At 49.5% G+C, this 10678-nt stretch overlaps 1 protein-coding gene across 2 annotated transcripts; it reads left to right on the forward strand.

Moving 5' to 3' along the window:
• The first annotated feature begins 174 nt into the window (after positions 1-174).
• On the forward strand, positions 175-6391 carry LOC124488209 (serine/threonine-protein phosphatase alpha-2 isoform-like). 2 transcript variants are annotated; one of them, XM_047050768.1, is made up of 7 exons: positions 178-549; positions 2140-2271; positions 2826-3056; positions 4648-4752; positions 5326-5549; positions 5975-6109; positions 6260-6391. In XM_047050768.1, exons 1-7 carry the CDS (start codon positions 495-497, stop codon positions 6353-6355), a joined length of 978 nt encoding a protein of 325 aa, XP_046906724.1. In that variant the 5' UTR covers positions 178-494; the 3' UTR covers positions 6356-6391. The 2 variants fall into 2 exon arrangements, with proteins under 2 accessions (XP_046906725.1, XP_046906724.1); XM_047050769.1 differs by lacking the exon at positions 6260-6391 and having other exon boundaries at positions 175-549; positions 5326-5578; positions 5623-6061.
• Positions 6392-10678: the final 4287 nt, after the last annotated feature.

Raw genomic sequence — 10678 nt, forward strand, 5'->3', positions numbered from 1 at the left:
TTTTATTACAACGTAAAAAAATCATAATTGTTCAATGTTTGAATAAACATGTTTATTGTTTACTATGATGATAAAAAGGTACATGCGGACATCCAATCAGACCCTAGACCCCAGACCAATATTCAGCAGGGGGCCAATGACAGAGCGGCAAAATGTTTTCCCACATCCGCCCAACCTCGCTTTCAACCAACGCTTGAAATCTACTTTTGTCAAGGGTTGGGCGCTAGTCTGTTTAGGGAAAAGCCGAAGCCAAAAACTCGATAAATCTGTACATTGTATTTAAAAGTTGTTGACTAATGTGCTTTGTTCAAGTATTGTAGGTCAAGTCTGACATAATTTCACCCCAAACTTCAAGTATTCAGTTGGTTATTTGTGGCGCAAGGTTAGCTGGCTAACGATATCTGATTAAAACTAGCTTAGCTAACTCAGTAGCTAGTTAGGGTGGCACATTTTTGGGGAATTCTTCAAAGCCGACTGATATTTGGAAGAATATTATGGCCGAAGCCGACAAATTAAACATCGACTCCATAATTCAGCGACTTCTGGAAGGTATGATCAAACTGTTTGTTTTTACAAGATATCAAACTAACGCGCTAATTAGCTTACGCTTAGTCTGGTTGGGTTGCTGCTAGCTAGCTAGCTACCCAGGGACATGGTGAATCCAGTGCTCTGGCTCAGTCAGATTAAAAACTGTCTAGCCTAGCCTCTGTCAGTATGCACTGGATTTCATGGAATGGAAGCACTTTACACCGATCGTTTTAAATACCGCTGCCAAACGATTATCATCGGGCACTAATTACTCAAGCACTTGCCCATGTCTGCTTGACTTTGGATGCCCATTTAGCTAGCTAGCTAAATAACGTTACGAATGCAAGCATTATCTGTGAACAGCACCAGACTAGATAAGCAAACACGCCATGGAACTGTTCCAACCCAGCAAGTATCAGCGATGTTTGAGTGTCGCAACGTTAGCCACAACTAGCATTACTCCACAGATATTGACGTTGTTCACTGTGCATTGATTTACGGGCCAATGACTTATGTCTTCAATCGTAAACTAAGATAGCACTCTTCACATTTCCTATTATAAAGAGAGGTAAACGCCGTGTAAAGGTCGAGTAAGAGGCGTGGTACTAGCTAGTTAACGAACTAGACAGAAGCTAATCGGTGTTTACTCCGGAATTGCCATAGGATTAACGAGTTTTCACAATTGTTGTTTATCACCATGGGTCCGCCATATCCTGCATAGTCGACATGAGGCCGTTTAGAAACACCTAGTTTACAAACATTTAGAAACATTGTCCGAAGTTGGTATAACATGTACATCGGAATTTAAACCAGCCGTGGTGGTAAACACAGCACGTGCTTAAAGGTCCCATGGCATGAATATGTCATTTTATGAGGTTATTTAACATTAATATGAGTTCCCCTAGCCTGCCTTTGGTCCCCCAGTGGCTAAACATTTTCATAAGTATAAACCAAGCCCTGGGTATCTTCTCCGCCTTTGAGAACATGAAAGCTCAAACGATCGATCTGGAACCTTTTCCCTTATGTCGTCATAAGGGGAAGGGTTGCCTCCCCTTTCTCTGCTTTGCCTGCCCAGAGAATTTGACCCGCCAATGAGAAAATTAGCTACCACCGTGCAAGCGCGATATATTTTTTTCCTGAAAGACATCTTGGCTTGCAAAAGAGTGAAGCATGGCAGTTAGCCCCGCCTCTCCTCCTCATAACATTTAAAGCTGCAGACACAGAAATGGCACCTCTTAAGGAAAGCTCACTGCTCGTAGTGGCTGTAATTCAGCACCAAGGCTGAATTTCGGGAAAGAAACTTCAGATACAGTATTAGGGGACCACTAAGGCCTATCTAAAAGTATCCAAAAACAGCATGCCATGGGACCTTTTTAAGGCTTAAGGTAGCTAAGCCTTTTATTTGTAATCTGCATTAGAGCAGGAGAGAATGTGTTTGAGCGACTGCTGCAATTATGTTTTTACTCAAAGCGTGTCATTGGCCTGTTTGTATCTTTACTGTCATATTCTGTCACAACATTTGTGGCAAATTTGCAATGACCCCAAACAGAGCATCATTCCAACAACAACTTGACAGTCTGGTCCCAGATACTGACCTCCCCTCCCCTCCAGTTAAAGGCTCCAGACCAGGGAAGAACGTGCAGCTGACGGAGAACGAGATCCGAGGTCTGTGCCTGAAGTCCAGGGAGATCTTCCTGAGCCAGCCCATCCTGCTGGAACTGGAGGCTCCGCTCAAGATCTGTGGTATATTTACATTTATGCATTTACCAGTATGACTCTCTCTTTCCCTCCAGCCTCTCTACCCCCCCCCTGCCTCTCTACCCCCCCTGCCTCTCTACCCCCTCCAGCCTCTCTACCCCCTCCAGCCTCTCTACCCCCCCCTGCCTCTCTACCCCCCCTGCCTCTCTACCCCCCCTGCCTCTCTACCCCCTCCAGCCTCTCTACCCCCTCCAGCCTCTCTACCCCCCCTGCCTCTCTACCCCTCCAGCCTCTCTACCCCCTCCAGCCTCTCTACCCCCTCCAGCCTCTCTACCCCCTCCAGCCTCTCTACCCCCTCCAGCCTCTCTACCCCTCCAGCCTCTCTACCCCCCCCTGCCTCTCTACACCCCCTGCCTCTCTACCCCCCCCTGCCTCTCTACCCCCTCCAGCCTCTCTCTATCCCTTCCAGCCTCTCTCTCTACACCTCCAGCATTTATCTACCCCCTCAGTGGTAGAGCATGGCGATGGGCATAGCTTAGTGGTTAGAACAGTTAACAGCGGATTGAGAGGTTTTAGATTGACCCCCCTCTCCTCCTTAGGTGACGTCCACGGCCAGTACTATGACCTGCTGAGGCTGTTTGAATATGGAGGCTTCCCCCCTGAGAGTAACTACCTGTTCCTGGGGGACTACGTGGACCGGGGGAAGCAGTCCCTGGAGACCATCTGTCTCCTGCTGGCCTACAAGGTCAAATACCCCGAGAACTTCTTCCTGCTGAGGGGGAACCACGAGTGTGCCTCCATCAACAGAATATATGGCTTCTACGACGAGTGTGAGTACCATCCACACACCAGGACACTTAAGCACCTAAACACACACACACAACCACACACCTGGACACTTAAGCACCTTAACACAGACACACACATACACACACATACATAATCACACACGTAAACATAGACTCACAGATTTTATGTAAGTCCTGAAACACAGTCCTCACACACATACACATTGTCACACACTCGTATACATCCATACACATGTCCTTATATACTCACAATAACACACTCAAGTCCTTTCACATACACAAGTGCTCCCACACATTTACCTATACATGAGCGCTCAAACATACACACACACGTGTACACACACACACGTACACATACATGAGCACTCTTATCCAAAGTATTTCTGGACATAATGTTCTGCACACGCAGGCTCTCTCTCCCCCTCTCTCTCCCCCCTCTCTCTCTCCCCCTCTCTCTCTCCCCCTCTCTCTGTCCCCCTCTCTCTGTCCTCCTCTTTCCCCCTCTCTCTCTCTCTCTCTCTCTCTCTCTCCCCCTCTCTCTCTCCCCCTCTCTCTGTCCCCCTCTCTCTGTCCCCCTCTCTCTGTCCTCCTCTCTCTCTCTCTCTCTCTCTCTCTCTCTCTCTCTCTCTCTCTCTCTCTCTCTCTCTCTCTCTCTCTCTCTCTCTCTCTCTCTCTCTGTCTCTCTGTCTCTGTCTCTCTCTCTCCCGCTCTCTCTCTCCCGCTCTCTCTCTCTCTCTCTCTCTCTCTCTCTCTCTCTCTCTCTGTCCCCTCCTCTCTCTCTCTCTCTCTGTCCCCTCCTCTCTCTCTCTCTCTCTCTCTCTCTCTGTCCCCTCCTCTCTCTCTCTCTCCTCTCTCTGTCCCCTCCTCTCTCTCTCTCTCCTCTCTCTGTCCCCTCCTCTCTCTCCCTCTCTCTCTGTCCTCCTCTCTCCCCTCCTTTCTGTCCCCCCCCTCCCCCCCCTCCCCCCCCCACCCTCTTTCCCTCCCTCTCTCCCCTCCTCTCTCTGCGCTGACTTTAGAGTCCTGAAGGAAAGTGATCCTGGACACAAAAACACTTTCTGCTGTCAAAACACACAGAATTTAGGTTACACTAACCACCATGTGCAAGACAGGCGGATTACAAATAAAATACTAATGTATTATTACATAGCAACACTTGAAGGAATAACCTATTTGCATAAGAACTGTAGTCACATGTCATACTTGCTGTGGTAACACAACCCTTCACCTGCCCCTTTACAGCATCCTCTTACTTTAACACTGGACTACAACACCCATCAGTACTGTAACACTGTTCTACAACACCCATCATTACTGTAACACTGGACTACAACACCCATCATTACTGTAACACTGGACTACAACACCCATCATTACTGTAACTCTGGACTACAATACCCATCATTGCAGCCTTACCCCCATTGGGGTCAGAGGTCACCTGGAAGTGATTGCTGTTCACCAAGTTGAAGCCAAGCTTGTTTATAGGGTTAGGATGGTAATCTGTGACAGGGATGTATAAAGGGCTGTACACATGAGCCTGCGTTTTGATAGGGAAGCTTCAGTGTAAAGGGCTGTATTGTGGGTTTAGTAGTGAATGATCTGTCGACCCCTGCAGGTAAGAGACGCTACAACATCAAGCTGTGGAAGACCTTCACCGACTGCTTCAACTGTCTGCCAGTAGCAGCCATAGTGGATGAGAAGATCTTCTGCTGCCATGGAGGTACCTGAGTGTCTGTCTGACTGTCCCTCCCTCCCTGTCTGTCTGTCTGACCCTCCCAGTCTGTCTGTCTCTGTGTCTGTCTGTCTGACCCTTCCAGTCTGTCTGTCTGTCTGACTGTCTGACCCTCCCAGTCTGTCTGTCTGTCTCTGTCTGTCTGTCTGTCTGTCTGTCTGTCTGACCCTTCCAGTCTGTCTGTCTGTCTGTCTGACCCTCCCAGTCTCTGTCTGTCTGTCTGACCCTCCCAGTCTCAGTCTGTCTGTCTAACCCTCCCAGTCTGTCTGTCTGACCCTCCCTGTCTGTCTGTCTGACCCGCCCAGTCTGTCTGTCTATCTGTCTGACTGACTGTCTGACCCTCCCAGTCTGTCTGTCTCTGTCTGTCTGTCTGTCTGTCTGACTGTCTGACCCTCCCAGTCTGTCTGTCTGTCTGTCTGTCTGTCTGTCTGTCTGTCTGTCTGTCTGTCTGTCTGTCTGTCTGACCATCCCTGTCTGTCTGTCTAACCCTCCCAGTGTAAGTGCCAGCCTCAGTTCTAACCCCCCCCCCCCCCCCCCCCCCCCCCCCCCCCCCCTCCGCAGGCCTGTCTCCAGACCTCCAGTCCATGGAGCAGGTGCGCCGGGTGATGCGGCCCACGGACGTGCCTGACCAGGGCCTGCTGTGTGACCTGCTGTGGGCCGACCCAGACAAGGACGTGCTGGGCTGGGGAGAGAACGACCGGGGGGTCTCCTTCACCTTCGGGGGCGACGTCGTCACCAAGTTCCTCCACAAGCACGACATGGACCTCATCTGCAGAGCTCACCAGGTGAGGGAGGGAGTTATCTGCTCCTGCTGGTGGTGTGAGTCTTCCTGGAGACTCACCCTCTCTGCTCCTGCTGGTGGTGTGAGTCTTCCTGGAGACTCACCCTCTCTGCTCCTGCTGGTGGTGTGAGTCTTCCTGGAGACTCACCCTGTCTGCTCCTGCTGGTGGTGTGAGTCTTCCTGGAGACTCACCCTCTCTGCTCCTGCTGGTGGTGTGAGTCTTCCTGGAGACTCACCCTGTCTGCTCCTGCTGGTGGTGTGAGTCTTCCTGGAGACTCACCCTGTCTGCTCCTGCTGGTGGTGTGAGTCTTCCTGGAGACTCACCCTCTCTGCTCCTGCTGGTGGTGTGAGTTTTCCTGGAGACTCACCCTCTCTGCTCCTGCTGGTGGTGTGAGTCTTCCTGGAGACTCACCCTGTCTGCTCCGTCAGGTGGTGGAGGATGGCTATGAGTTCTTCGCTAAGAGACAGCTGGTCACCCTCTTCTCTGCTCCTAACTACTGCGGGGAGTTTGACAATGCAGGCGCCATGATGAGCGTGGACGAGACGCTCATGTGCTCCTTCCAGGTAACGCCCCCAGCGGGGAATGACTCACTAACATCAAACGACTCTCCTGTGCTCAAATGACTCACCACCATCAAATGACTCTCCTGTGCTCAAATGACTCACTTTACAATCAAATGACTCTCCTGGAATTTTTCTGTGTTCCTTCCTCAGATCCTGAAGCCGGCAGATAAGAAGCTCTTCTACGGGGGTGGGGGGGGCATGGGCTCTGGACGCCCAGTTACCCCCCCCAGGAAAGCCAAGAAATGACCCCCACAGCCCCCCCTCTGCCCCCCCCCCCCCCCCCCCCCCCTCTGCCCCCCTGCGCCCCGCCCTTGCCCGCCCTCTCTACCTCTCTCTCTCCTCTCTTTCACCAAACAGCCAGAAATCAAACCGTACCCAGGGCTTTCTCCTTTTTTATCTGTAATTCTTAAACATTTAATGCTATGAAGTGTGTGTACATGTGTGTGTGTGTGTGTGTTCCTGAGAGAGCCACACCGAATGTTTGCGTTTCTGCCTGCGAGTGGCCAAGCATTAATATGTGTGTACGTTATGTGCGAAGGTGAGAGATTTCTACTATCCCTTCTCTCATACCCCTCTGCCCCAGTGACAGGATGAACCCACAGAGTGTACAGGACTGGCCCAGTGACAGGATGAACCCCCAGTGTGAACAGGACTGGGGAGGCAGGCTGGGAACAGGGAGACTGCTGAGGGGATCTAGCAGGCTGCTCCTAGAATCTGACCATGTGTGTGTGGAGGGGAACTAGTTTGTCTTCTCTGTCCTCTGTACTGTGACATGTCCAACACAGATGTGTGCGTTTGAGAGTCCTCGAGCACAAGTAGCTGACTGGGTTACTTGAGGAACACACACAGCTTATTCACAGATTCAAACAAGCCAGAGCTGGAAAACCCCACACAGTTTAGGTTTGTACAGATTTGATTACTTGAAAGAGATTTTTTGTGAATTCGTTTTGTAGTCTTTCATCAAGTTGACCAATAAAGCGAGAATCTGAGTTAACTGATTTTGTGTGTGTGTGTGATGGTTTCAAGATTTCTGCCTCCAGTGCTTCTTCCCTGGCAGCCCTGGTGCAAACTATGCATGCTTATCAGCTCACGTGCTCTTCTCTTCCTGTGAACTAGTTTGACGTCATCTTTCAAGGCTGAGTACGCTTTCAATACCAAACTGACCAAGAACGCAGGAAATGACACGCGTGTGTTCTTGATCCGTCCTGGTTGTGGAGGATCTTTGGTGACCTGGTCAGTAGAACGCATCTCATTCTCATCAAGAATGTTCTTCTCAAGAACACACGTACGTTCTTGGCGTTCTTCGGATTGATAAAAGGTCAATGAGTCACTTCCACAGGGTTTACATTTCACTGTAGAACACCAAGCAATAAATCACAATGGGGATGGGTATAGTTCAGTGGTAGAACATGGGGATGGGTATAGCTCAGTGGTAGAACATGGGGATGGGTATAGCTCAGTGGTAGAACATGGGGATGGGTATAGCTCAGTGGTAGAACATGGGGATGGGTATAGCTCAGTGGTAGAACATGGGGATGGGTATAGCTCAGTGGTAGAACATGGGGATGGGTATAGCTCAGTGGTAGAACATGGGGATGGGTATAGCTCAGTGGTAGAACATGGGGATGGGTATAGCTCAGTGGTAGAACATGGGGATGGGTATAGCTCAGTGGTAGAACATGGGGATGGGTACAGCTCAGTGGTAGGGCATTGACTGCAGATTCAAATCATTTTACTATTTAATACAAATAATGACTTATCTACTTGAATATATAGATATTTCAAAACATGCTGAATAACAAATTTGAGAGGATATAGCTGTCATAGTAGAATGATGACCCCTGCTTGATGTTTATATTTGGAATCACTAGAAACATCTAACTGAATCACTAGAAACATCTAACTGAATCACTAGAAACATCAAACTGAATCACTAGAAACATCAAACTGAACCACTAGAAACATCAAACTGAATCACTAGAAACATCTAACTGAATCACTAGAAACATCTAACTGAATCACTAGAAACATCTAACTGAATCACTAAAAACATCTAACTGAATCACTAAAAACATCTAACTGAATCACTACAAACATCTGAATCTGAATTGTATCTTCTCATCTCACACGTAACAGACTTCATCCTTAGGCTTGCCTGAGGTCCAGCCCAGCCATGACCACAGGGGGGCGTGCTAGGTTGCTATGAGCCTACTTGAGGTAGTATAATGTGATAATGGTTTGTGATTGATTTCACCCAAAACTCCCAAACCAATGGATTCTAGTAAAGGGGGATGTATGTTGACAGCCTACAAACTACTGATGCACAAACAAGGATTGTTGCAGTACACAGCTGGAACACCTGTTACTGCACTGTAGCTGTGCTGGTCTACTGTACAACATCATACATCACTAACCTCCTTGTTTGTGCATCAGTTGAGATAGGGTTGATGTGGTATATATAGTTTGCTTTCTGTTCAAAGAACATGAACTCGACAGAAAACGTTTAGGTTTTAGTGCAAAGACGTGTGGAATACTTTCTCGGTGGAGTCAACGTTTGTCGTGACCTATGTAGGGCTTGTCTCCCTGGATACGACGGCACAGGCTTCTGTCTGGAACACAGGCCAATATCGATCCTGTGTTCTGGCTCAAACGCGTGTTGAAGAGCTGGTCTCTCGTTGGCACCCTGGAGCCGGTCTATATTTATCAGAAAAGGTCCTGTTTCCTGTAGAGTTGTCTCTCAGTCTCTGTTTTCATACATTCATCTTCCTGTCATCAGCACTGTTCCTTCAAGACGCTCTGTCCGTCAGACCCTTCCTGTCTCGGTCCCAATAAGGTGTCGCCCAGAGGGACTCCCAGAGAGAGTTAAGTTTAGACCGAAAAGTGACTTGTTTGACCGTGTTGCACAGTGAAACCCTCTTGTCACCTCCAGCCATGGAGAGACAGCCCTCCTCAAATAATCCCTTCATTCCATCTACATATATATACACGATAGAACATAACTAGTGTTAGAGACATACTGTGTAATAATGCTAGATATGTATAAGCTAGTACGAGGTTAATATGTGTACCTCGTACTAGACCTCCAGTCTTAGTATGAAGTGTTAACTATTTAGTACCTCTAAGTTAGTACAAGGTGTGTACTATGTAGTACCTCTAGGTTAGTACAAGGTGTGTACTGTGTAGTACCTCGAGGTTAGTACGAGGTTAGTACGGGGTGTAAACTGTGTAGTAACTCCTAAGTTATGTGGTTCATCAGAGGTGACTGGGTCACTCATAAATCAAAATTATTTACTCAACTAGAATTCTTCTCTTCCAGATTCCATGCTGTCCTTATTTTGTCACGTAAAATTCCAACACAAAAACCTTCCATCTTTGTTTGATCATGTAACACAAGAGAGGCTGGGCTGGGGGAGAGGCTGCAGGCTGGGGGAGAGAATGGGCTGGGGGAGAGGCTGCAGGCTGGGGGAGAGAATGGGCTGGGGGAGACGCTGGACTGGGGGAGAGGCTGGACTGGGGGAGAGGCTGGACTGGGGGAGAGGCTGCAGGCTGGGGGAGAGAATGGGCTGGGGGAGAGGCTGGACTGGGGGAGAGGCTGCAGGCTGGGGGTTTCTGGGTGTTTGGGTGTTCTGGTGTGTGTGGCCGTCTCAGCCAGAAGTTACCACTCAGACCCTCCTAGTCTCTCCCTGCCTCCACAGGTCCAGTCCTGCCTCCGGCCCTGCCTCCGGCCCTGCCTCCTGTCCCGCCTCCAGTCCTGTCTCCGGCCCTGCCTCCAGTTCTGCCTCCGGTCCTGCCTCCAGTCATGGCTCCGGCCCTGTCTCCGGCCCTGCCTCCAGTTCTGCCTCCGGTCCTGCCTCCAGTCATGGCTCCGGCCCTGCCTCCAGTGATGGCTCCGGTCCTGGCTCCGGCCCTGCCTCCGGCCCTGCCTCCGGCCCTGCCTCCAGTCCTGGATAGACTTTCTAACATTTGAACTGACCTGAATGTTTCCCAGCTGTGATTAAGTTAGAGTGACGGTCATCAGATAGGTCCTGTAGCACTGGGGTTCATAACATGCTGTTCCCTGGCCCTGCAGAACACACCGGTCACTGTATACAAGGAGCAATACAGTGCAGCAGGGAATAGGTCGCGTGTCAGGGAACTTATTAACATCCCCTAAGGTTTTGGTGAATGTGTAGAAGGAATGTAAAATGTACTTTATGTTTGAAGGGAAGGTGATGCCACAGAGAGATGTCTGTCCTGGAAAGATATAAAGTTTTATGCTATTCTGATGTGAAAAGGCATTAAAGCTCGTGCTGTGTCAGCGTGTTCCAGAGAGACACGCAGCTACATGACAGGACCTTTACAACAGCGGAGGTAGGTCGATCACATCTACGAGTGTCGTTTTCCTGTGGGTTCCCGCGAGGCAGCCCCCCCCCCAGGTGAAGGGAATGTTGTGAACAACGAAGAACTCCTCAAAGCGTGTGTGTGGAGGAGGGGGGGGGGGGGGGGGGTTAGGTCACGGAGGGCGGCGAGGAAGTGAAAGCGATGCAGGTGAACTTATTAAAATATCCGCCTATCTTTTAAGAAGAAACC

This window comes from Hypomesus transpacificus, unplaced genomic scaffold (assembly GCF_021917145.1).
Source record: "Hypomesus transpacificus isolate Combined female unplaced genomic scaffold, fHypTra1 scaffold_127, whole genome shotgun sequence".
In the NCBI taxonomy this organism is placed as follows: Eukaryota; Metazoa; Chordata; class Actinopteri; order Osmeriformes; family Osmeridae; genus Hypomesus; species Hypomesus transpacificus.

What these genes read in the sequence shown, in the direction of transcription:
- LOC124488209 (XM_047050768.1), top strand. Translation starts at nt 495, where the DNA reads ATGGCCGAAGCCGACAAATTAAACATCGACTCCATAATTCAGCGACTT. An exon ending in AATTCAGCGACTTCTGGAAG is followed by an intron (nt 550 to 2,139) that starts GTATGATCAAAC and finishes CCTCCCCTCCAG; the next exon opens with TTAAAGGCTCCAGACCAGGG. An exon ending in CGCTCATGTGCTCCTTCCAG is followed by an intron (nt 6,110 to 6,259) that starts GTAACGCCCCCA and finishes TTCCTTCCTCAG; the next exon opens with ATCCTGAAGCCGGCAGATAA.